The sequence below is a fragment of the Haematobia irritans genome, chromosome 5 (assembly GCF_050003625.1).
Source record: "Haematobia irritans isolate KBUSLIRL chromosome 5, ASM5000362v1, whole genome shotgun sequence".
NCBI lineage: Eukaryota > Metazoa > Arthropoda > Insecta > Diptera > Muscidae > Haematobia > Haematobia irritans.
The window spans coordinates 78,897,782-78,924,725 of record NC_134401.1 but is presented as its reverse complement, the minus strand read 5'-3'; the positions used below and the strand labels follow the sequence as shown (position 1 = coordinate 78,924,725).

General features: G+C 35.5%; 1 protein-coding gene across 6 annotated transcripts in view; it reads right to left on the bottom strand.

Moving 5' to 3' along the window:
• Positions 1 to 634: 634 nt before the first annotated feature.
• LOC142241136 (angiogenic factor with G patch and FHA domains 1) overlaps positions 635 to 26,944 on the bottom strand; it is a 52,217-nt gene continuing 25,907 nt past the window's right edge. For 4 of the 6 annotated variants that reach the window (XM_075312881.1, XM_075312882.1, XM_075312886.1 and 1 more), the window contains 8 exons: positions 20,161 to 20,277; positions 14,363 to 14,395; positions 13,843 to 14,236; positions 13,579 to 13,739; positions 4,248 to 4,569; positions 4,006 to 4,132; positions 960 to 1,062; positions 635 to 889 (listed from right to left, as the gene is read on the bottom strand). In XM_075312881.1, the coding sequence (XP_075168996.1) occupies positions 725 to 889; positions 960 to 1,062; positions 4,006 to 4,132; positions 4,248 to 4,569; positions 13,579 to 13,739; positions 13,843 to 14,236; positions 14,363 to 14,395; positions 20,161 to 20,277 (1,422 nt within the window). In that variant the 3' untranslated portion in view covers positions 635 to 724. Of the gene's footprint in view, positions 890 to 959; positions 1,063 to 4,005; positions 4,133 to 4,247; positions 4,570 to 13,578; positions 13,740 to 13,842; positions 14,237 to 14,295; positions 14,396 to 20,160; positions 20,278 to 26,944 lie in introns of all 6 variants that reach the window. The other 2 variants (XM_075312884.1, XM_075312883.1) reach the window with 2 other exon arrangements.

The window sequence follows — 26,944 nt, the reverse complement described above, 5'->3', positions numbered from 1 at the left end:
GAATTGCTAGAAAAGCGTTGGAAAAAATAATATATTATATTGAAAAATAATAATAATTATTCTCTTTCATTGATAGGCTAAGAAGTTTCCGAACCGCCCTCGTATAATACAATCTCGACGCCGTCAGGAAGGGGTGGAATTGAGGACAGGTAGTGATTAAACAGTGCCGGAGATATCACCCCACCCTGGAGAACTCCATGTTTAACTCTACGGGGTTTTGACTTCTTGTCCCTGAATTCCATGTACGGCTGGCAATTTCTCCACAAGGCTGGGGAGGAGTAGTGCTTCAATTGTCTTGGCTACAGGCGAGAGAAGGGATATCGGTCTGTACGATTCACCCTTGCTCGAGTCTTTGTCTGGTTTCAGTAGTGGAATCACTCTACCCATTTTCCAGACATCGGGTATAATGAGAGATTCTAAGGACAAATTGAGGAGTCTGGTCAAGTACTCAACTCCCAGTATTCCCAGATGCTTCAGCATTCGAATGCATTGATCCACAGAAGAATGTTGTTTAGTCGAATTCGACTTTTATATCCGTCGTCCACAACAAAAGTCCTAATGCAATTATCGGAGAAAATTAACTTGTTTTTTTTTTTTTAACCATTATATCATTCATTGTATAGTTATGGAAAAGTACTTGTTGCAAATTCTCTTTATTATTCTCAGGTGCAATTAGCTACATAATAATGTTTATTTAATTTTATATATTTTGAGTCAAACTAAATTAATTGCTATCATCGCTAATGGCGAAAATGTCAGCCTTTTCGTATCGCTCTTTAGTTTTTTGCATTAAGTCCATTTTCCTTTTCACAGAGGGTGCTATTGTTACACTAGCAGCTGGGTCATCGCAGCCCAAACCTTTGGTACCCACATTCGATTCCACATTAATCTAAATTAATAAAGGCAAATTAAATGATTTGAAGGATAAATTGTTTATAAATAAATGAACATAAACCTACCGGTTCTAAAAGACCACCAGATTGAGTTTTACCCAATGATTCACCTTTGCTCCATCCGAGTTTTGAGAGCATCTTAAATCCCTTGTTTTCACTTGATATGGCACTGAAAATATACATGTATACATAAAAAGTTTATTTTGATCGATCTATGCGTAATTTTCTTTACAGCGCACATTTTCTTCTGTTTTAAGCATTAAGGATGTTTTCAGGAGTAAATTTTGAAATATATTGGTGTATGGCACAAAATTATAACTGAAGGGAAAAAGTAAATAAAATCAAAAAATTTTCCAATGAATTTTTGATATGGATCAAAAATATTGAAATTAAAATAAATATAAATGTAAATAAATACACATAAAAACTAATAATGACATGCAAAACCGTTCGAAACCCCATTCGAAAGAAAAGCACTCATTCGAATTTATTTGTGTCTTTCAGTTTTTAAAGTTGGTTTTGTTTGTATGTATGTATGTGAATAAATGAATTCTCCAAAAAGGGTATTTTGAAATTTTTGGCCTGATTCTTCATTCAAATTTTATATTTTTCTTACTTTTTTCTTGACACATATTGTATACGTGCGACCAGTGTTTGAATTTTGCTCAAAAATGAGCTGAAAAAAAACATAAAAACCCTTTTTTAAGTGCCGGAGCACACATGAAGCTCGGTACTTTTCAAAAACTCGTTAGAACTCTTCTATAAAATGGGGGTTGTTTTGAATTTTGTAAACATAACTGAAATGCCATATTGTAAATTCTAAACATTTTTCTAGGGAAACAATTGGATATGAAAATATTGATAACGTCAATATAAAATGTTGTTCTATGAGCAAAATTCTTCCGTATTATTATAATGCGGACCTGCTTTCTTTAATCAATAAAATCGCCTTTTCATTGATGTATTTTTTTTTTTTTTTTTTTTTTTTTTTTTTTTACTCAAAAGCATAACACGAAATGTGTATAATGAAAGCAATAATACTATGTATATATTTTTTGTCTCCATTGTAATATGCAAATGTGTGGATAACAAAAAAAAAATGCGAAAGTATCAGAATACAAGTAGGTTAACGTAAACATTAAATCTACTATTACCATACAACTTCCTTCGATAAACTGTCAGTAAATTATTGTGTATATGAGCATAAATGTAGAGCGGCCCGGAAGGCGGTAATCAGTCCAGTGTAGAACCAACTAAGACCCTTTAAAAGAAAAAGGTTTAAAAAACAATCAAAAGTTTGTGACATCTCCTTAACAACTGACTCTCGATGTTGTTGGTATTGACACTTACATATAAAAGCTTTAAAATAACGGAAATTAACAATAATTTTGCCTGCAAAGAAATTTTTGAAAATCAGCAATTTGCCTAATATTTCCATACAAAAATGGATACTGATAATTCGCAGTGGACATATTTTTAAACCAATGAAGAGACTGGTGTAGTTGTTTGCAAAAAATGTAATCGATGAATGAAATCATTAAAACTTTCAAATCTAAAGCGACATCTTTTACAAATTCATCAAATAAAATATGATGAGAATGGAAAAACGACGAAGCAAATAAAAGTTACACTAAATAAATAAAAATTGCTAAGAGCTTTCATTGGTTTGGTCACAGAAGAAGGAATACCATTTAATGTTCTAGACTCTCCAAATATGAAAAATATATTGGTGTGTTTTATTTATATTTTTTCAATAAAATCAAATGCAATTAAAACATACATAGTGGCTTACCATAGTGGTTTAATATTTAGAGAGTTACATACAAATTGTATACGAACATAATTTAAAAATGAAATCAGAACTCAAAACTTGTTTGCCCGTCTCCATTCATTTCATTTGTACTTCAAATTAAAAAATACACATATGGCATCACCAATTTCAATTTGTGTCTCACATACTACTACATATTTTTTGTGTCAAATATGAAAGAGTTGTGTAAGCAAGACTTTTTCCTTTAAATTAGCTCAATAAGTGCCTATTTTTCAGTGCCGCTCATTCGTTTTGGCACTTTATTCATAGGGCTCCGAGAGCAAGAGCTAATAAACTGAACAGCCTTTTTTTAAAAAATGTACTGAGTCGAAGCTTCGAAGCCATTTCGAACACTACGTGCGACTCCTACTCGACATCTAATAATGAAGTGCCTTGCCTTTCGAAATTGAAAAACCAAAATCTTTGGTCTGGAATACGAAAGAATGCTTACGCTCATTTTTTGATGATTTTTAAAATCGTCTCCTATATAAAGTGCCAATAATCGAACTTCATATGTATTACAAATATAGTCTTAGCGCAGCAACAAAAAATATCTTGATTGTCATCTAAGTTCTCATCAAAACCCATATTGGTTACACTGGAAGTTCTTGCTATGAATAACCGTCATAAAAAAGGGAGCCACCGTGGTGCAATGGTTAGCATGCCCGCCTTACATACACAAGGTCGTGGGTTCGATTCCTGCTTCGACCGAACACCAAAAAGTTTTTCAGCGGTGGATTATCCCACCTCAGTAATGCTGGTGACATTTCTGAGGGTTTCAAAGCTTCTCTAAGTGGTTTCACTGCAATGTGGAACGCCGTTCGGACTCGGCTATAAAAAAAGGAGGTCCCTTGTCATTGAGCTTAACATGGAATCGGGCAGCAATCAGTGATAAGATAGAAGTTCACCAAATGTGGTATCACAACGGACTGAATAGTCTAAGTGAGCCTGAAATATCGGGCTGCCACCTAACCTAACCGTCATAAAAAATCGAATGGACAAAAATCTCATACAAAGAGTCAACTTCCTCAAGATTGTAAAAAGGAAAATATAAAATTGTCGAAAATGCAGAAATTTTAAATTCGTTCTTGATATTTAATTATGAATTGTATAAATAAGTTATGTATTCAGTAGTCCTTGTACCAATTCGTAACATTTAGAAATATACTTTATTTTGTATTAATTTTGTTCATTTATGCAAAACTTTGTGTGTTTTATTTAAAACCGAAATCGCTTGCCGTCATTTCAAAACAGCGATGTTACTACATCTTATATATCCGTCCACATTTTTTATATACTTACGTGTCTACAGAAGCAACTTGTGTCTTCTCCTTGTCTGAACTGCTACCAACTTCTAAACGCCTTGATGCAGCTCTATCTTGATAACTGCTACCACTAGCAGTAGGGTTCTGTTGATTATCGATAAATTCTAGAAATATAAATATTGGTTTTTTATTTATTTATTATTTAATACAATTTTAAAACTAAATATTAAAGTACTAGCTATCAAGACTATATCATAGATAGTTGATACGGATACATACTTTCATTTTTTAATCCATATTTCTTTTGAAGTTTCTTTAGTTGTTGCTTATGAGAGAGGGTAGGGCCAGGTGTTATTTCACGTGTTGTTTCGATTAAAAGTCCAGGTTCGCAAAGTCCACATGTACTGTTGCCCTCATGAACATGACACAATAGTTTCGTTTGCCCAATTTGAATAACACTTCCATGGACCAAATCATGTGCTTCACTTTCTGTTTTGGACCCTGACATACGAATACCATTCAATATGGTACCATTGCGTGATCCTAAATCGACACACTTGTACAGTCCCCGTTTAGTGTCATATGTGAATTTTAAATGAAACTGAAAATATGAAAAGAAAAATAAACATTGAAAACGTTCCATGTTTGCAGAAAAATTTTACGTCGTGGAATTTAGGGATAGGAAATCAAGACCCCGTAGAGTGAATCAGGGAGATCCCCAGGGCGGGGTGATATCTCCGGCACTGTTTAACCTCTACCTATCCTCAATTCCACCCCCTCCAGACGGCGTCGAGATTATATCATACGCAGGCGACTGTACAATCATGGCATATGGGCCCAATGTTGATGACATCTGCGATCGATTACCTCGCTAATCTTACCAGTTATTTCACTGCGAGAAATTTGAGAATCCTCAGCCACACTATTCACCGCATGGATGGTAGAAGTACGCAGGCAGTTGAATATTAGTGTCGATGGCGAAACGATTCTGACCACAAATATCAACTACATGTTGTCAAAGCAGTATCTCCTGGGTTATCTAAACCACCATATCATGGATACATACCCACCACCCAGGAATGTAACGGTTGATATACATCATCTAGAGCGCGAGATCCAGCGCTACCAAAGAGAGCCTCTAGATCAAGCAGCGTACCAGGCAGGTTTGAACAGGATTCATGAAGATATTGTAGCTACAAGGTTAATCCTGTTCTCGGAGTCCGACCACCGCCCATAGCACCGGAGGAAAGAGACCTCCCACGGCAGACTAGGGTAGTTTTAGCCCAATTAAGATCAGGCAATTGCAGCCGCCTCAATTCTTACCTATCAGTGATTGATAGCAGCGTAGCTGACGTATGTCCAATTTGTAACCAATTGCCACATGATACGCGTCATCTTTTCTCTTGCCCAGCTAAACCAACCCGACTTACCACCAGATCACTCTGGACACACCCCACCTTAGTCGCAGAGTTCCTTGATCTGGCTACAAGCTGAAGTACCAAAGCTTATAACATAAAAATGGATGAAATCACAATAAACTGTTACAACAATAACAACAATATTTTCTATGACCAGTATATAGTTTGGGCTAACTGAAATTGATACTAAAATCATGTAAATTTGTTAGTATAGCTCAATATTTTTCAATATTTGGGACTTTTTGGTATCATGTTCGGGCTTCATTTCTCTGTGGAAACCCCGTCTCATGAAATGAAACAACTCCTCAAATCATGAAATAAGCCCCACGAAATATGGTTGCTGTTTCCAGTAAATAAAACCTTGTGAGAACTAACAGAAAGTGTTGTTTAAGGAAAATAGAATAAAAGGCTATCCGATTTAAATTAAATAATAATTCGATATAATCAAAGTACAAAGAATTGGAAGACTTTGATTGGTTTTACATAATCCGATATAATTTAATGAGAGGAAATCAAGGTTTTTTTGTTTATGGAGCACAGGAGAAACAAAAATTAGAAAATCGCGCGATTTATCCTTTATTGACATTTTCTTTTTATTTCTTAATAAGGTTTCATTTCTGTCCAACTGTAAGGCGAAATGCAGCCCCTTAAAAATTTGTAGGTAATTGTTCAGGCCAACCCATTGTGCAAGCAGACGAAACTCAGTAGCAGCATTCTCAGCAGCATAGCATTGCGAAACATACAAACGTCTGTCTTGCAAAAATATGTATGTAACACACGAATGTTTACCCTTGCAATGCACTTGCATTTTTTCTTAACAACAACAACACGGAAAGGGTCATAAAATTTGCATGCCAGAATTCTAGCGGTTCAGCCTAAAGAGATAATGAGAAATAATAATGATGTTTTTTGTAACTTCTTTTTTGCGTAGAGAGATTGCTAGCTTTTATATTGATTTTTGTCGTCGCAATAAAGTGATCGATTGTGATCAAGTATTGTAAAAAAAAATTGGTTTCATTTTTTGGATTTTAAAAAAGCCTATAAAAAAGCTTATAGGCTCAACATTTGGTGACCCCGACGTGATCACTAGAAATCACGTATTTTCGTTATTTTTAATACCAATTCGGGTGTTAAAATAAATTTATTTTGTTGGATTTAAAGCCAAAAAATATAAACTTGTTCAACAAAAAAAAAATTACCGCATAATCTGTTGCGTAATTACAAAAGAATTTTGGAAGTTTCGCCAAATAAATTTGAAAAAAATGCCTGATAACAACACATCATCATCATCATCAGTAGTGAATAATTCCAACCATGAGGGCTCCGATTTTTCGCAATGTTTCAAAAAGGTTGACTTGATTGGTAAGCAACTGGATAAAATTAACAAGCGTTTAACCAACGAGGAACTACAATCTTTGGATGAAGCCGATCTCTCCGTTCGCCTTGATTACATCGAAAGTTTAAACGCCAGTTTCGAAGGCTCCATATCAACCTTGGAAGAAGCTCATGGTGACAATTTAGATGAAAGTATCCGATCAAATTTTATGGCGTCATATTTTGAGGTAAAGGCTAAGTTAAAGCGAAAAATTGATGGCAGTAACCATGCTCGAATTTCTCCCCAATCATCGACGTTTCGTCAGTTTTCTATGGAAGAGCCCAGAACCATGCGTAAAACTAGATTACCAGAATTGAAAATTCCCGCTTTTAATGGTTCGTATACGGATTGGCCAAATTTTTTCTCCATGTTTACCACTGTCATTGATAACGATCTGGACCTGACCAATATAGAGAAGTTTCAACATTTACGTTCACTATTAGTAGGAGCTGCGTTGGATACCATATCGTCTCTAGAGCCGATTGATTCTAATTACAATAAGGCCCTTGAATTACTCAAAAATCGCTTTGATAATAAGTTGCTTCTTTTTCAGAGTCATATTAAGGATATTTTTGGTCTCAAGATAGCTGATAAAGGGTCTGCAGTAAGTCTTCGCCAGCTGAGCGATAAACTTAATGCTCATGTTCGAGCTCTTGAAACCGTATGCACTAAGGAGCAATTGGCTGATGGCTTGCTTATAAATATTGTCGTATCAAAACTTGATCATCAAACGCAGACTAAATGGGAGGAAGGGTTACAAAACGACAAATTACCGACTTGGAACTCTATGGCTTCTTTTCTAGAGCGAAGATCGCGAATGCTTGAGAATCTCGAAAGTTCCATGAAATCTACAGCATCAAATCAGCATTCGAATAAGAAACCTCCCATGCATGGTCGAAATGTTTTAATAGCTTCGGGCTCTAAATCGGTTTTTTGTACTTATTGTGAAACTGATGATCATTATATTTCAAGTTGTTCAAGATTTACAAATCTACACCCAACATTACGCTTCAAAGAAGTCAAAAGGTTGAACTTGTGCCTTAATTGTTTGAGAAAAGGCCACAGGCTACAGAAATGCAAATTCGGACCATGTCGTACATGTCACATGAAACACCACTCATTACTCCATATCGAAAATAATTTGGGCTCCCAAACTACCACCAGCCAAATAGACAACATGCCACCCCAACAGCCAACAACCTCACAATTATCACCACCTCTCTCGCAACCAAATCAAGTGACGTCTCAATCTTCTCTCGTTTCGTTGAATCCATCACCTTCAAATATAGAATTTAATGATGGTTCAAATATTCTATTGGCCACAGCTATCGTTTTGGTGAAAAACAAATATGGCAATTTTGTACCTTGCCGTGCTATTTTAGATTCAGCTTCACAACTCAATTTTATGACAACACGCTTTGTGAATCAAGCACAGCTAAATATGAAAAATGCAAACATCGCAATATCAGGTATTGGTGAAGGCAATATCACAGCCGACAAGACCACAGAAGTTTTGATAAAATCTTGTCACAGTGACTACTGTGTCTCTTTTGTTGCTGTCATCATACCTTCTATAACAGAGTATCAACCAAATCGAGATATCGATGTAAGTACCTTTGAGATCCCTAATAATATCAAGTTAGCGGACGCAAATTTTTATGAAAGGGGCCGAATAGACCTTCTTATTGGTGCTGGTCTATTTTTTGACCTCATGAGTGTGGGTCAAATTCGTTGCAAAAATAACTCGACAATCTTTCAAAAAACTCGTCTAGGATGGGTTGTATCTGGTGGATGCGTATCTAAATCAAACGGATGTTCACTGGCCGCATCGTCAAAGGGCCTTTCGAAAGGCGAAACCCAATCATTGGCTCATATTATGAAAAGTTTCTGGGAAGTTGAGCAAAATTATGGAAACAATTCACATCCCAATTCGGACGATGCATATTGTGAACAACATTTTATTAAAAATACAATTCGATTGCCCTCTGGAGAATACTCTGTTTCGTTGCCGAGAAAATTAAACTTCAATGAGCTAGGTGATTCATACTCTTGTGCTCTCCGTCGTTTTTTAAATCTTGAGAGAAAGCTAAACAAGTTGCCAGCTGTAAAGAAGAAATACGTTGACTTTATGAGTGAGTATGCCGAACTTAAACATATGACTCTCGTTACAGATATCCCAAAGCATATCAAAACCTGTTTTCTCCCTCATCACTGTGTTCACAAAGAAGAGAGTACTAGCACTAAACTCAGAGTGGTATTTGACGGGTCTGCGAAAACCACAACAGGCCTCTCTCTAAACGACACGTTACATTCGGGCCCTACCATTCAAGCCAAATTATTTGATACATTATTACGATTTCGATTTTTTAAAATTGCATTATGTGGTGACATTTGCAAAATGTATCGTTGTATTCGCATTAACTCGCCTGACGACTATCTTCAGTGTATATTATGGAGGAATAGTTCTGATGAAGAAATCAAAATTTATAAACTAAATACAGTGACTTATGGCACCAAACCAGCCGCTTTTCTAGCCATTCGGGCAATGCACCAATTATCGTATGACGAAAGAGAATCGTATCCTATTGGTGCCACTGTGGTTACTAGGGATTTCTATGTCGATGATTTAATTTCTGGAGGTGATTCTATTGATGAAGTGGTCAAAATTAGAAGAGAAGTCACTGCTCTCTTGAAACGTGGAAACTTACAAATACGTAAGTGGATTTCCAATGATGAAACGGTTTTGCAAGACGTTTGCCAAAGTGATCGAGAAACATTTTTGCAATTCCACGATGGCACAGATGTAACTAAGACGCTTGGTCTCGTATGGGAGCCAAAATTGGACAAATTCCTTTTTTCCCTTGCGCATGTTATGGAATCAAAGAATATCTCCAAACGTACTGTCTTGTCATCAATAGCCCGCTTGTATGATCCTCTTGGCCTTATTGGGCCTGTAACTACAAAGGCAAAAATTTTCATGCAAAGTTTATGGAAGCGTAAGCTGGATTGGGACGAAAGTTTACCCCAAGATTTACATTGTGCATGGTTGAAATATATTTCAAAATTTTCGCTTGTCCATTTATTTGAATTTCCACGATTTCTACTACTTCCAGATTCGACGGTACAAATACATGCTTTTTGTGACGCTAGTCTCTCTGCTTATGGAGTTTGTATTTACATTAGATCAGAGTATAAAGGGGAAGTTCGAGTGAGTTTGCTCTGCTCCAAATCTAGAGTGGCTCCGTTAAAGGTTTTAACAGTACCAAAGTTGGAACTATCAGCAGCATTACTTCTAGCAGAGATTTTGGATGAGGTTTCGGGTGTAATCGGCAACAAATACGAATGTCACTGCTGGTCCGATTCTATGGTGGTTTTGTCGTGGCTGCGAGATGAGTCGTCAAACTATAACGTGTTTGTAAGCAACAGAGTAAGTCGAATTCAAACCCTAACACAAACAATGTCGTGGCATCATGTACCAACCGCTCAAAATCCAGCGGATATTTTATCAAGAGGATCTAGCCCAGAAGAACTTGTGAATTGTGAGTTATGGAAAAACGGGCCTGCTTTCTTGAACAAAGGTGTGGAACACTGGCCAAAGATAACAAATTTTATCTCAGATTTGCCTGAGCGTCGTCGTGCCGCCCTAATTTCTTCGACAATGAGAGATTTTGCTATGACTTGTAAATTTCATAACTCATTCCATAAAATTCAACGAATTTTTGCATACGTATTTCGTTTTATAAATATCGTAAAACTCAAATCTTCTACAAATTTAACTGATTATGAATTAAAAATGGGAACTAAAATTTTATTTCGAAATATTCAATTAGTCAACTTTGCAGCTGAATATAAAGCATTAAAATCTAATAAAAATGTTGCCCCATCTAGTAAATTGTATTCACTTTCGCCGTTTATGGATTCTGACGGTTTAATTAGAGTTGGCGGACGTTTGCAAAATTCGTATCTTAACTTCGATGCTCAACACCCTATAATTGTTCCCAAACAGCACCCACTAACAACTTCTATGGTAATGTACTACCATGAAAAATTATTGCACGCAGGACCGCAATGTCTTTTAGCAAATATACGCCAACAATATTGGCCTTTAGGAGGCAGAAAAACCATTAGTATTATCGCTAGTAAGTGCATCAAATGTTTTCGCCTTAAGCCCAAAATTACAGAGCATGTAATGGGCAGTTTGCCCCATGACAGAGTCCAGCCATCAAGAGCTTTCTTCGTGACAGGCATTGATTTTTGTGGGCCTTTTTATTACAAGTCCGGGATAAGAAATCGGTCACCTTTGAAATGCTACATCTGCATATTTATATGTTTTTCAACAAAGGCGACACATATGGAGGTGGTAGCCGATTTATCCACCTCATCATTCTTAGCTTCGTTAAGGCGGTTTATATCAATTAGAGGCAAACCAAAAACTATATGGTCAGATAATGCCACTAATTTTGTGGGGGCCAAAAATGAATTGAAAGAACTTCGACAACTATTCTTCGAGCAAAACAACATTAAGGAAATCGAAAAACAATGTCTAGCTGATGAAATTAATTGGAAGTTTATTCCACCAAGATCGCCGCATTTCGGCGGCCTTTGGGAGGCTGCCGTAAAATCAGCCAAATATCACTTTTACCGCACAGTGGGCCAATCTGTGCTCACATTTGATGAATTGCGAACTCTAGCATGCGAGATATGCGCCGTATTAAATTCCAGGCCATTGTGCCAAATTTCTGAGGACCCTAACGATTTGGAAGTGCTGACACCTGGACACTTTTTAGTAGGAGCCCCACTTATCACATTTTCGGAACCTGATGTAACTGACTTGAATGTCTGTCGATTGACCAGGTGGCAAAGAGTCTGTTATATGCAACAGATATTTTGGAAGAAATGGAGTTCCTCATATCTAGCATTACTGCAAGAACGGACAAAGTGGATATCAAATCAAAAAAATATTTCTATTGGAAACATGGTTCTTATAAAAGAGGACAACTTACCGCCACTAAAATGGCTTTTAGGTCGAGTGGTGGATGTGGTATCTGGAGGAGATGGTGTAGTTCGTGTAGCGCTAATAAAAACTCTTAATGGCATAATTCGAAGATCTGTAACGAAATTGGCACTGTTACCCATTGATGACAACTTTGTTGAAATGCACAGCATTCCAACGGGGGGAGGATGTTCAGGCCAACCCATTGTGCAAGCAGACGAAACTCAGTAGCAGCATTCTCAGCAGCATAGCATTGCGAAACATACAAACGTCTGTCTTGCAAAAATATGTATGTAACACACGAATGTTTACCCTTGCAATGCACTTGCATTTTTTCTTAACAACAACAACACGCAAAGGGTCATAAAATTTGCATGCCAGAATTCTAGCGGTTCAGCCTAAAGAGATAATGAGAAATAATAATGATGTTTTTTGTAACTTCTTTTTTGCGTAGAGAGATTGCTAGCTTTTATATTGATTTTTGTCGTCGCAATAAAGTGATCGATTGTGATCAAGTATTGTAAAAAAAAATTGGTTTCATTTTTTGGATTTTAAAAAAGCCTATAAAAAAGCTTATAGGCTCAACAGTAATGTTAAATGAGTCTCCAGACTGATAGGATATCAAAGGCAGGATTGTCCATATTGCCGTGCTTCAGTCAAAGATTCTTTACAAATATATACCTAAATAATTTTACTACTACCTCCGTTATTAGTTGAAATTGTTATGAACTTAAATGAAGAAATAATGAATTTAATTCAGAAATTTGTTGTTTATAATATTGGATATTAAGGATTTATTTCATTTTTTGGGGTGTGATTTCATGAAATATTTTTTCATATTGAAATTAGTCCCCAATTTTAGGAATTTTCATTTATTCATTTGTGGTTTTGGGGGGTTATTTCATAGAGCCGTGTGATATAGTCCCACTGTACAGCCACAATTTGCGTTCCATTTGAATTTGGAGTTCTCTTATTCATATCATTCGGAAAATATATATCATTCATTATATTGATCCGGTCTCGGAATCTGTCGCCTAACCTAACCGAAATTAAACACATACCCAAATGTTTCATTCAGATTTTAGAGTTTCTTTCCGGATTTACATACACTGAAAAAAATATTTACGTGATATTAAAGATTACGTAACCTACATTTTAGGATGCGAAATTTACAAAATATTAAGGACAAATTTCTTTAAATTAATGAAATTTTAATTAAAATGAAGTTTATAATCTTTACTTCAAAAAAATTTTTCATTAAATTTAGAACACAAATTTTGTAAATTTGCGTCCCTCCGTTAAAGTCACATGTCTATGAACTAAGGCTAATTTTCCTTAAAGTAAAGAAACACATTTTTGATTTAATGAAATTGTCCTTAAATTAACTGAAATAGTGAAACTTTAGATTTAAGATAAAAACGCTTCAAATATAGCCTAAGACTTATTTTGAGGATTTAGCGTCTTTGGTTTAAAGTTTTTTTGGAATTAAGAAAACATTTTTTACTTTGAGGTATCCGTCATAATTAGGATTTTTAAACTGGCATTTGTTTGTACGTGAGCACCTTTATAAATAAACCTCGAAAAGAGAATGAAAATGTGATAAATGAGATCTGTATCCTAATTTTAATTTTATTGATCCTAGATTCAAAGCCAGATAGGTCGCTAAAAATGTCTTTATTTTAAAGAAGCCGCATCTTTGGCTCGGAATCAATACCAAACTCCTTAAGGGAAGGTCAAAATCTTTGGATCCAAGTAAACCTTTTTTTTTGAGTGTATATAACACAAGAGATTAACTCCAAGCCTTTGTGTTAGTGATGAACCTACCTTTGAAACGTTTACATCCGGTATAATAACATCATGGCTTCCTTCTCGTCCCAGGCTTCCTCCTTTATATGTTATTAAACTGAGACTTCCCACTTTCAGTCCTTCTAGATTTGATTCCTGCACCACAATTCTCAACGATGGGGGATACTTCTTGGCAATATCTGTAAAATATAAATTGCGTACATTTCTGGTTATATTAAAAAATCACAAAATCAATTAAAAAACGCGAATTTCTTCCCCAAATTACAAATAGAAAAAACATACCTTGAAAACGTCCGGCACTTTTGAAAATTGGAACCTTACGTTTATCATCTCCCTCTGATTCACTTTCCGATGTTTCCGAGGAGCTGCTCGAACTAGAAGTAGAAAGTTCACCATCTTCAACATCATCCGACGTCTTTTTTGATTTCTTCTCATCGGTATCGTCTGAATCACTACTTGAGTGTGATTTTGTCTTTTTGGATCGTTTGCGTTTCTTGTGGGACTTGTGTTTTAGTTCTTCCCGAGCCTTTGATGATTTCTTTTTGTGTTTTTTCGTTCTTTCCAAACGGTCGCGCTCCTTCTCCTCACGCAATCTTTTTAGTTTTTCGCGGTCAGTTACTACGCCGAATTCATCGAATATAACTTCCCCATCGTCATCGGCCTCAGCACCACCATCCTGCAACAGTAGAAAAGAAACCCGCGTTTTCATCGAAAATTCTGGTCTTTAACTCTTACCTAATGCATTTCTACGCATTCGGTCAATATAAAGGTTTGAAAAACGATTTAATAACGAACTATTTACGTTTGTCTCAAGGCAGTCATCTCTCGTGGAATCCTAAAAGTATTGAGGTTTTGAGGAAAAAATAAACAATAATAAACAAATATATCCATGTATATTTAAAACACCAACAATATTAATAGTACATATATATATGTATGTATGTGTATTTATGTATTTATATAGCGAATTTAAGTTCATTATGTTCTTTATCCCATATAAATTAAATTCCAAAAAAATATCACTAAAATATAAGATGTGAAACATTGCGTTAGACTGTTCGCTCCAATAGCAAACAACATTGTTATAAATATTTGCCACCTTAAGGTGAGTACTATGTTCGGTTTTTTTCACCAAAACACTAAATTAAAAGTAAAAAAATATTTATGAAGACTATTATATTTTTATCAAGTCTTATCAAATAATGGATGGATAATCGATTCCTGCTTCGACCGAACACCAAAAAGTTTTTCAGCGGTGGATTATCCCACCTCAGTAATACTGGTGACATTTCTGAGGGATTCAAAGCTTCTCTAAGTGGTTTCACTGCAATGTGGAAAGCCGTTCGGACTCGGCTATAAAAAGGAGGTCCCTTGTCAGTGAGCTTAACATGGAATCGGGCAGCACTCACTGATAAGAGAGAAGTTCACCAATGTGGTATCACAATGGACTGAAAAGTCTAAGTGAACCTGATACATCGGGCTGCCACCTAACCTAACCTAACCTAATGTATGGAAAAGATCCAATGAATTGATTGATAATCATTTTATATTTCTAAATTAATTAATTAAGAAAAGTAACCGTGGAAAAAAGCTGGTTTTCAGCTTGAAAACTGAACATAGTACTCAGCTTTAAGGTGAGTACTATGTTCGTATTTTCACCAAAATACTAAATTAAAAGTACAAAAATATATATATGAAGACGATTATATTTTTATAAAGTCTTATGAAATAATGAATTGAAAAGATCTAAGGAATTGATTGCGAACCATTTGATATTTATAATTTCATTAATTTAAAAAAGTAACTGTGAAAACAAACTGGTTTTCAGCTTGAAAACTGAACATAGTACCCAGCTTTATTTTTAATAATGAAATTAATTTAATTCTGTAATTCCTTGCAATATTCACTACATAGGTAAATATATTAATCATCTAAATACATTATTGAGCCCTACGGTTAAATACGTTTCTAGCTTAATTGCCCAAATTCCCCTATTTCATATTTTTAATGCAAAATTACACTGTTAATTAATTTCTTCTTATAACGCAAAAACATTTTTACACCAAAGTGAAAGTCCTTAGATTTGTTTTATACACACGCACACAGAAAAAAAGTAAACTGTTTTATAGGAAGAATGAACTACCTCGTGCGAAAATTGTACTAAATTAAACTCCACATTTTCAGATTTCCACAAAGCGTCGTTAAAAAAAAAACCAAGAAAATTCCATGTCCTGGAGTACTTTCTAACTACAACTCACGATATTACACCCTCTCACAGAAGAAAACTGACCTGAGAGCCAACAACAAAATTGTTGGCCCCAAATCATAACAATTATAATAATATGGAAGTTTATTCTTACTATTATTGGGAATCGTACGAACATTTTCTTTTGCGTTAGTTCATATTGAACTTATGTGTACTGTCATTGAAGTTTGTACCCACGTGGAGTTCATAAAATGTTAAAAAAGGATAATTGCATTGGGCTGTGGAAAATTTGCAATAAAAATAGGTTAAATTTAGCATTATGACATCCATAATGGCAACATTTTTTTATTTAGGTCTTGAGTCCATTGTCGTCTACAAGGCTCTGGTTGATGTGGTCAAATATTATAGATTTGAGGAAGATAGGAAATTGGCTTGCGTCATACCAAATGTTGCATTTACCAGATTAGTTTATTACATGTTTGTAATCTTTTAGTTGTTTTTCGTTTTCATTTTTTTTTAAATGAAAAATGTAATTTTCTTATTGAAACAATGTTAAATTTTAGGCAACAACAAAAAAATTACCTTTATGGAAATTTATTTCGTGCTCTTAATTTTTTTATTTGCATTTTAATTCTATGTCAATACTTGTCGTATTTATACGTGTTTGGTTCGAGTATTAAACTAATGTGGTAAATGGTTTGATGTGCTCAGTAGCCAATCTCCCATCTTCTGTAATCTATAATCTTTGGATGTGGTCTTCATTGCCAGTTATGTCAAGACAACATGTCCGTTGAATTGTATGTTCACTTCTCCACTAGACTATTCAATCGTATGTCACATTGGCCTTATTACGCTAAAAATTCTGACTTCTTCGGGTTAACATTCAAACAGATGTCATTTCCATAACCCTTTCTGCCCTCCTGCAGAGTCTCTTAGGTTCGGCTTCCTGCAGAAGTATTATAACATCGTTTGTATAATAGATGGTTCAAATTCCTCCTTAGCAAAAATTTTATGATCACATTATGCGATCCACAGCTTATCATTCTATTCCTTATTCCTATCCAGTATCAGATCCGGTCACCCGAAACTGGTCTTCGGTGCTAATGTTGTTGAAAGTTCCTTCAATGTCAATACATACAGCTATCGTGTACGTCTTAAAAGAGAAACCTCTCTACACACACAAAACAAATGTTCGGATTTAATCACGAAATTTATCGATCCAATTAATTTTTTAATTGAAATGTCTACAAGCACAGAAATGATAGTATCAATTAAAAAATTAATTGAAAGTCAATTAAGAAATTAATTGCTACTATTGAGTTTCAATTAAAAATTTGTTGAATCAATTAAATTTTTAATTGAATATTTTTTTAAAACTCAATTAAAATTTTAATTTCCATGAAATTTTTTTCTGTGTAGTATGAATTTAGGGCCGTCCATTTTCTTTAGCAGGAATGTCTTACACATCGCGTGATAACTTTTTAATTTTAATTTTTACTTGATATTATTGCAGTACACTTAGAATAAAGCTTTAACTCTTACTAGCAAACACGTTTCTAAACACAAAGTTGTATTACTGTTCATAAAGAAAGAACAAAAAAAAATTAACGGTAAATATTGGTTTTATGCTTAGTACATCAAAAAGTGCAAAATTGAGTACATGTGGGTATTTTTTGTTATGTTTATTTATCTCTCTGATTTCTTTACTTTTTGTGTTGAGCTTTTTTGTTGTTTTATTTAGAATTGAAGAAGGAATAAAGGAAAAATAAAATTATTTGGAGTTTCTTTATTACTGCTTATTTTATTCGTTTAGAAATGAAAAAAATTAATTATGTACTCATTTCTGCACGCCACTGTATATATTTCCTTTATTTAAACAATTTTTTGACATGTGTTTTAAAATTTGAATGGAAGTTCGTATAGAACAAAGAGCATCAAAGGTATTCCGAGTGCGTCCGGGATTTCTATGTCCCTGGGGATTCCACTCAAGAGCTTGTCTGGCAATATCACAGCGTGGTCTTCTCAGAATATGCCCAATCCATGTCCATTGACGTCGTCGGAGATCGGCTTCAATTAGCTGACGGTTGGCAATCGCTAATAGTTGGTCTTTTGTGACCCAATTTGGCCAGAAAATTCAAAGTATTTGCTTCAAGCACTTGTTCTGAAATGATTGAAGCTTTCTGCAGGAGTTTTGTGTAGTACTCCAAGTGGTGCTATAGTGTAGGCGACCACTTGTTTTTATTCCTCCAATTTTAAATATTGAATTATCGTGCTATATAAGACATTAAACAGGACATTTTTGCCGACAAACATATTGTATTTCACGTCGCGCCTACCGCCTACCGCCTATCGCTATAGTTATATTTATACACTTATGGCCCAACTCATTTTGAAGTAGAGAAAATATCCCATCAGGTTCAGGCGACTTAAATGGAAAGAAGCTTTTTATAGCCCCTTTGGCAATTTCATTTGTTATACTGAAAAAATACTGTCGTGAGCCCAAAGATTTCTTGTCTTTTAAATACGAATACGAATTTTGCTTAGTATAGAAGACGCATTTCTCTGATATAGAGTTTTATTCCTTGTCCATAAGACAATAAACTTTTCAATTAAGTCGGTTTGTCCTTATAGTTACGTGATTTGACTTAAAACTGAGTATGTTACATGAAAGAAGACTTTGTGTGACTAAGGTCAACTTCACTTTAATAATTCACAATTTAAATGCTTAATATATTTTCTTAATTAAAAAAAAAAATAAACCAAAGATGCAAATTCCTCAAAATAAGTATTAGTCTATTTTTGAAATTTTTGTATCTTTAATCCAATTGAATCAAATTGAATCAATTGTGTCCTAAATTTAAAGACAACAATTCTTAAAGCATGCCTTTATTTTGAAAAAATTTTGTTTGGTAATACTCTATGGACTGACAAGTTTTCATAATATGATCCACATTTCAGTCATGATTGACTCTGTCCACCAAAGAGATGATTGTGTAAATCGGTGGATAGGGCACCATAAAAAAATTTCATATACCGGATGTTCCAAACTTTCAACGCATACACATGATCACGCAACCTAAAATATGCCCATTTTACAAAATATTAATGACAAAGTTCTTTAAAGAAAGTCGTATGTCTTTGAACTAAGGCACGTTTTTCTTAATGTAAGGAACACATTTTTGATTTAAAGAAATCGTCCTTATATTAACTGAAATATTGGATCTTATAAATATACATATAATAAGATAAAAACGCTTCAAATATAGGCTTAGCATCTTTGGTTAATGTTTTTTTTTTTTTTTTTAACTAAGAAAACATTGTTTACTTTGAAGTATCCGCTAAAATTTGGATTTTTAAACTGGCATTTGTTTGCACGTGAATAGCTTTATTAATATACCGCGAAAAGAAAATGAAAATTCGATAAATACAGATCTCTATCGTAATTTTAATTTTATTGGTCCTAGATTTACAAGCTAGATAGATCGCTAAAATGCTTTATTTTAAAGAAGTCGCATCATCGGAATCAATACCAAAATCCTTAAGGGAAGGTCAAAATGTTTGGATCTAAGTAAACTTTTTTGAGCGTATAGAGCATCCCTCGGACCCACGACACTGAAGAAAATAGGACGCAATATAAAAGATTACTCAACGTAAGTTTTAGAACCCGCAATTTACATAATATTTAGGACAACGTTCTTTAAATTAACGAAATTTTAATTTAAAAAAGTTCAATATCTGCATTAAAATGACTCTTCTTTAAATTTAGGACACGAGTCTTTGAAAATTTCACCCCCTGCCTTAAAAATAAGGCAAATTGTCCTTAAGGTAAATAAAACATATTTGATTTTATGGAATAACGTTTATATTGATTGATATAGTGAACCTATACGGACGAAAAAGGCTGTTTTCCATATGTTTGGGTGTAAAAATTATATGTTTGTAACTCAAATTTTTTAACACAATATTTTTAAGTGCAAGCATATAATATTCATAAACTAGCATAACATGTTTGGGACATATATGTTAATATGTTACAACATATTATGTTTGGGACATAAAATGCTTGAATGCAAACATGTATTAATTTAGAAATAGCCTATAAAAATATATGTGTTTAGAAAGAGAGACCTACAGAATATGCTGTAAATAAAAGAATGGAAGTAACCAATTGGTGTGCGTGAGTAAAATATTGTCACGTGCACACCTCTAATACAGACCATCTCTAGTTATAACTAACTGCCGTTATTTTCGATAAATGGAAATTAATAAATATAAGAAATGTTGATAATGAAAATTAAAAGTGACATATAGAAAATATATCGTATTCTCAAATAAAACCAATTTCTCCGTGTTAGTCAGTGAAAGACCTATCGAAGCTGTATTTGGGTACTTACATTTGTTGTTTTTGAAGATGCCTGTACTTGAACTTGCGAATGGAATTCGTAGCAATTTTTCTCTTGATTGTAACTATAATAGCAGCCAGTGTTTCCATCGTAATATAGGCCATACTCCTAAAAATAAAAATGGGTTATTTTTTGAGTTGATTTTTGTGTTAACATTTAGATGATAGGGACAATCTTAACATATTACTCTACATAATGTAATTTTGTATACACCCTATTCCTTAATATAACCAAATCTGATTAACGCTACGTGTGAAACCACTTATCCACCAGACATATGACCATCACCCTAGAGAAATATAATATATATAAAGTAATCTTTATATCTAAAATCTTCAAAATATATTTGAAACTTTTTTAGCTCTGATCCAAAGATGCGATATCTAAGTTACTTTAAAAAGATTTAAATCCAAAAGGCTTTCTCCACACTATATACTAACGTATTAACTTAAGTATTATATCACATACTGTAATTAAAAGATTATAATATCTTATTGTGTGTGAAACTTCGTACAAATAAATTGAAATAAAATTAAAACGTAGATTTGTAGGGTTTCAATTGGTTGCTAATCGGGACGAGGTACATTTGCTATGTTTTACGAAGACGAATTTCAATGTGTTGAATTCGCTTTTTTCGGATGTTGACTGGAGCTCTGTATGTAGGTGGCTGTTGATAATTTCTACTGTGTTTTGAACGGTTTTGTGTCTCGGTCTGTCCCCAGGCGAAAGTTAGATTTCCCTAGGAATCAGCCATGGTATTCTCCTGAGTTGACGAGACTCAGGAATGATAGGAATAGACGGTATAAGAGGACGGGATCTGATTTTGATTTCATTATATAATATGGAATCAAGGGCGTGCTATGTTCATTACATTGACAAGGTTAAAAGTGACCTTCATTGTAGCTCGAGGTCTTTTTACGACTTTGTTTGGATGAAACGACTAGGCCATCGATGATCCGGAGGGATGGTGTTGACTTTTATGGGGACCAGTCCATTACGGACTGTTTCGCGGGCTATTTTGATTTTATTCGGTCGCTTGATCGGGTGGCATTTCCATTATTTGATAGTCGGTCTGTGTCTGGATATTTACGTGGGGTTAAGGCGTCCAACAGTGGTGGTCCAGATGGGATTCCAGGGATAATTCTTTTTGTTTTTTGCTCCGAATGCCTCTCTGCTCCATTGTCGCAGTTATTTAATAGTTAATTGAGGTTCGGTTATTTCCCTCTGAGATGGAGGAGTTCTTTTGTCGTACCACTTCATAAGTCAGGGAGCCCCTTTGATGTGAGTAATTATAGGGGGATAGCAAAATTGAGTGCTATTAACATGGCATTTCTTCGATATTGGATCCTTGTCAGCATGATTTTCGTAAGGGCCTATCGACTACTACGAACTTGGTGGATTTTACTTCCCAAGTTATTAATCAGTTTGTTGTTAGACCCATTCTGGAGTATGGCTCTATCGTATGTAGAGGTGTGCACGTGAGTAATATTTTGCTCACGCTCACGCACACTCACGACGGAAAAATCTTACTCACGCACATTCACGCATGATATTGTTTGGTAAGACTCACGCTCACGCACACTCACGAAAAGAAAATTTGTACTCACGCACGAAAATGTCGTGACTCACGAACAATTTTTTGAGTAATTTACCTTAGCGACTTGTCTGAAAATATGAGCATTATTAAAATCGAGAGCGTTATTACACTCTTAACATCCCAGGTGTCACTACAATTGTAAATGAATTTAACTCTTAAGCGGGATTATTTGCGTGAGCGTAAATCTTTACTCACGCACACTCACGAAGATAATATTTTCGTGACTCACGCTCACGCACGACATTTTGGTATGTTAATCACGCACACTCACGCCGTTGCCATGAGCGTGACTCACGACTCACGCGTGAGTCACGAAAATTTTCGTGAGTCACGAAAATTTTCGTGAGTCACGAAAATTTCGTGTCATGTGCACACCTCTAATCGCATGGGATCCTCAGTATGTTAAAGGGTGATACGGTCAAAATTTGGTCAAGGGAAATCGGTGAAATCGTTTATTTAAAAAATCAAATTAAATTTCTTTTTCAAGTTCAATTAGTATAAAATTCAGGAAAAATATTCAGTTAGGCTTTCGCTTTTCCAAATCCGAATTGCCGGGCCTCACGCTTGACACCTGCCATCAGATTTTGTACAGCCGACAAGGTGGCTGTAGAAGGCAAGGCAAACTGGCTTTCGCCGCAGAAAGCCAGTTTGCCTTGAACTGCTGCTCGTCCTTAGCAGTTTTTTTGGTCTTCTTTAGGTTCCGCTTGACAATAGCCCAGTATTTCTCAATTGGGCGGAGCTCTGGCGTGTTGGGAGGGTTCTTGTCCTTGGGAACCACCTGCACGTTGTTGGCGGCGTACCACTCCATGGCCTTTTTACCATAATGGCAAGATGCCAAATCCGGCCAAAACAGTACGGAACAACCGTGTTTCTTCAGGAAAGGCAGCAGACGTTTATTCAAACACTCTTTCACGTAAATTTGTTGGTTGACAGTCCCGGAAGCTATGAAAATGCTGCTTTTAAAGCCACAGGTACAGATGGCTTGCCAAACCAGATATTTCTTTGCGAACTTTGACAGTTTTATGTGCTTGAAAATATCTGCTATCTTTCCCCTTCCTTTTGCCGTATAAAACTCCTGTCCCGGGAGCTGCTTGTAGTCGGCATTGACGTAGGTTTCGTCGTCCATTACCACGCAGTCAAACTTCGTCAGCATCGTCGTGTACAGCCTCCGGGATCGCGCTTTGGTCGTCGTATTTTGTTTATCATCGCGATTTGGAGGCACTACCTTCTTGTAAGTCGATAGTCCGGCTCGTTTTTTGGTTCGATGCACGGTTGTAGACGATACACCCAGCTTATTTGCGGCATCTCGGAGAGAGAGAGGTTAGGGTTTCGCTTGAAACTACCGGCAACTCCCTTTGTCGTCTCAGCGGCTTCCGGTTTTCGATTTCCCCCCGATCCAGACTTCCTGGCTGTCGACAAACGTTCCCCAAAACACTTTAATTACATTTGTAACGGTTGATTTGGCAACTTTTAGCGATTTTGCCAGCTTTGCGTGCGAGTAGCTCGGATTTTCGCGATGCGCGACCAAAATTTTGATATGCTGCTCTTATTGCTTGGACAGCAGTTGTCAAAAAACTGAAGAGTGAATTCCAAAATCAAAATAGGAGCAACATTCTACACACACACACCTTCAAAATGAGGGGTGTTCAGGTTTTTTAAATGCAAAATTGAAAGAAATACGTCAAGTTTATATTGACCAAATTTTGGCCGTACCACCCTTTATTCAATATCGCAAAAATATATTAAATATTGGAGCAATGAGCCCTGTACCCTAATTTTAATTTCATAGAGCCTACAATCAAAACAAGTTTACATGAATTCAAAGATTTTAACCTTTTCTTAATGATGAACGATGCTACACACAGAGAAGAGATTGGTTGGAAATCGGTTGAAGTAATGAAAATTCTACATTTATAATTAAATATCAATTGCCCCAATCTATGTATTATATTTGCAATCATACGTGGGTCTCTACTACAATGTTTCGATTATTTCAATGGATTTACGTTTGTGATAGAAGACAGACAGTTGTAGGAGCCAAATGTCTCTACTTTAAAAAATTTTGCCCGTATTCGGATGACACAACCTGCCGTAATTAGTTGTCGTAACTGTCACTTTGTTATCACAACTTACGGATGGCTTTCACAACCGAATGCCATTTGAATTATTGTACAAATGTCATTTCTATTAAAATATTAATTTCATGTCTAAGGAAGACGTATTTTTTAAATTTTTAATCTTCAAAACATAATTTGTTACCTGGAGAACTCGGAATGTAAAAGATCGGATGAGAAATGCACTTCCACAATAGTCAAGGAGTGCTCCGAGACACCACTTTAATGTACCAATCTTCACAGTTCCAACAGTTTACAGTCTTTTAGTTTAGTAAAATACTGGCCAAAGAGGTTGACAACTTAATTCCGTGCTAAAGCAAATATAAACTCTCTCGATAGCTGCTGACGTCGGCAAAAAGTAAATACTTGTGACCTGCTATAATCTCAATAGTAACGATTTTCACCATTTTACGTACATGTCAGCTAAACAGGTGCAGATGTTCATGCAATATGTTACGAGATGAGTCTTCAAGTAAATTTCTCATGTGTCCTCCATTGAGTTGGGTATTATACCCTCCACCATATTATGGGGTGGAGGGTATCGAGATATGGCTCTGAGACCCCATAAAGTATATATTCTTAGTCGTGCTGAAATTCTGAGTCGATCTAGCCATGTCCGTCCGTCTATTGAAATCACGTTAACAAGTAGTTGTTATTGATGTAGGTCGGATGGTATTGCAAATGCATATTGCCCACATATAAACCGACCCCCCAGATTTGGCTTGCGGATCCTCTTAGAGAAGCAACATTCATCCGATTCAGTTGAAATTTGGTACGTGGTGTTAGGTCGATATCGGTCCGTAATTATATTTAGTTACCATATAAACCGATCCCCAGATTTGACCTCGGGAGTCTCTTGGAAGAGCAAAATTCATCCGATGCTATTGAACTTTGGTACGTGGTGTTAGTATATCGTCTTTAACAACCATGAAAAATTGGTCCATATCGGTCTATAATTATATATATAGCCTCCATAGAAACCGATCCACAGATTTGACCTCCGGAGCCCCATAATTCATTCGACTCGTTTGAAATTTAGTACATTGTGCCAGTATATAGCCGCTATCAACCATACAAAGACTGGTACATATCGGTCTATAGTTATATAGCCCCCATATAAAACAAACCCCATATTTTAATTCTAGCTCTCTAATTAACGCGCAAAAGTTCATATCGGTTTGATCTTTCTGCGTATTTAGTTGTTTTCGATACGAACATATATTAATTAATTTATTAATCAATTTTTATTTTGTTTGTAGTAAAATTTTTTTGTAACATAGGATGATGCGCAAATTCATGGCGAAGGATATACGAGCAGATTTACAACCAACTTAATCGCTAAAAATTATAAATTGTAATTTTCATAATTTGATATGAAATACAATGAATTAAGATTTATTGTCATTTCATATTTTTAAATAAAATAAAATATAATATTTAATTGGGAAGGAATTGGTTTTTAATTTGGCCATGAGTATTATTAAGGTTGGGCAACACAACCGAATGATGAAGGTAGCTACAACCAATGTCGTCGGCAGACCCAACCAATATCACATTAGGTATTAGTTGTGTCGACCGAATCAGTCGGGTGACACAACTGCCAACTGATAGTTGCTACAACCGCCAAAAGGAGGTTGGCAATAAATTCGGTTGTCACAATCAATCTATATTGTCTGTGTACTCCTTAAAAAAAAAAAAACATTTTTAGGCAACTATCGAGCTTTTAAATCTAGGTTCTATAAAATTAAAATTAGGACAAGATCTAATTTATCACATTCTATTCTAACAGAAACTTCAAATCCAAAACCGATTTCTTAATTCCAAAAGAACTTCGAACCAATTATGGACAATCCCCAAAATAAACCATATATGAAGCTTTTTAATATTAATTCAAACATTCAATATCACAGTTAATGTAAATATTATTTATTTAATTTAAAAATGTTTTTCTTTACTTTAAGGAAAACTTGCTTTACTTCAAAGACGCACGACATTAACGGAGGGACGCAAATTTAAATTCCTGCACTGTTAGAAATATATGTTTTTCATATGTTCCGATATAAACAAAATGTGTTTCGGGCACAATTTTTAAACATAATCGCTCATATAAAACATCAAAATCCACAAAATGATTTTGAATGGCCGTAAAATGAAGTTGAGGCCTTAAAGATATCAAAGGAACGTGTTGGTCATATCATTCATCAATATTTGGATATGCGGAAGCTCTGTGCAAAATGGGTGCCGCGCGAGCTCACATTTGACCAAAAACAACAACGTGTCGATGATTCTGAGCGGTGTTTGCAGCTGTTAACTCGTAATACACCCGAGTTTTTCCGTCGGTATGTGACAATGGATGAAACATGGCTCCATCACTACACTCCTGTGTCCAATCGACAGTCGGCTAAGTGGACAGCGACCGGTGAAGCGTGGAAAGACTCAAAAGTCCGCTGGCAAAGTAATGGCCTCTGTTTTTTGGGATGCGCATGGAATAATTTTTATCGATTATCTTGAGAAGGGAAAACCATCAACAGTGACTATTATATGGGGTTATTGGAGCATTTGAAGGTCGAAATCGCGGCAAAACTGCCCCATATGAAGAAGAAAAAAGTGTTGTTCCACCAAGACAATGCGCCGTGCCACAAGTCATTGAGAACGATGGCAAAAATTCATGAATTGGGCTTCGAATTGCTTCCCCACCCACCGTATTCTCCAGATCTGACCCCCAGCGACTTTTTCTTGTTCTCAGACCTCAAAAGGATGCTCGCAGGGAAAAAATTTGGCTGCAATGAAGAGGTGACCGCCGAAACTGAGGCCTATTTTGAGGCAAAACCGAAGGAGTACTACCAAAATGGTATCAAAAAATTGGAAGGTCGTTATAATCGTTGTATCGCTCTTGAAGGGAACTATGTTGAATAATAAAAACGAATTTTGACAAAAAATGTGTTTTTCTTTGTTAGACCGGGGACTTATCAGCCAACCTGTTATTAAAGAAAAGAAAACGTGAAAACATGGTCATTTTAGAGCGATAACGCCAACTTAATACCGGCCCTAAAGGTAAAATTGA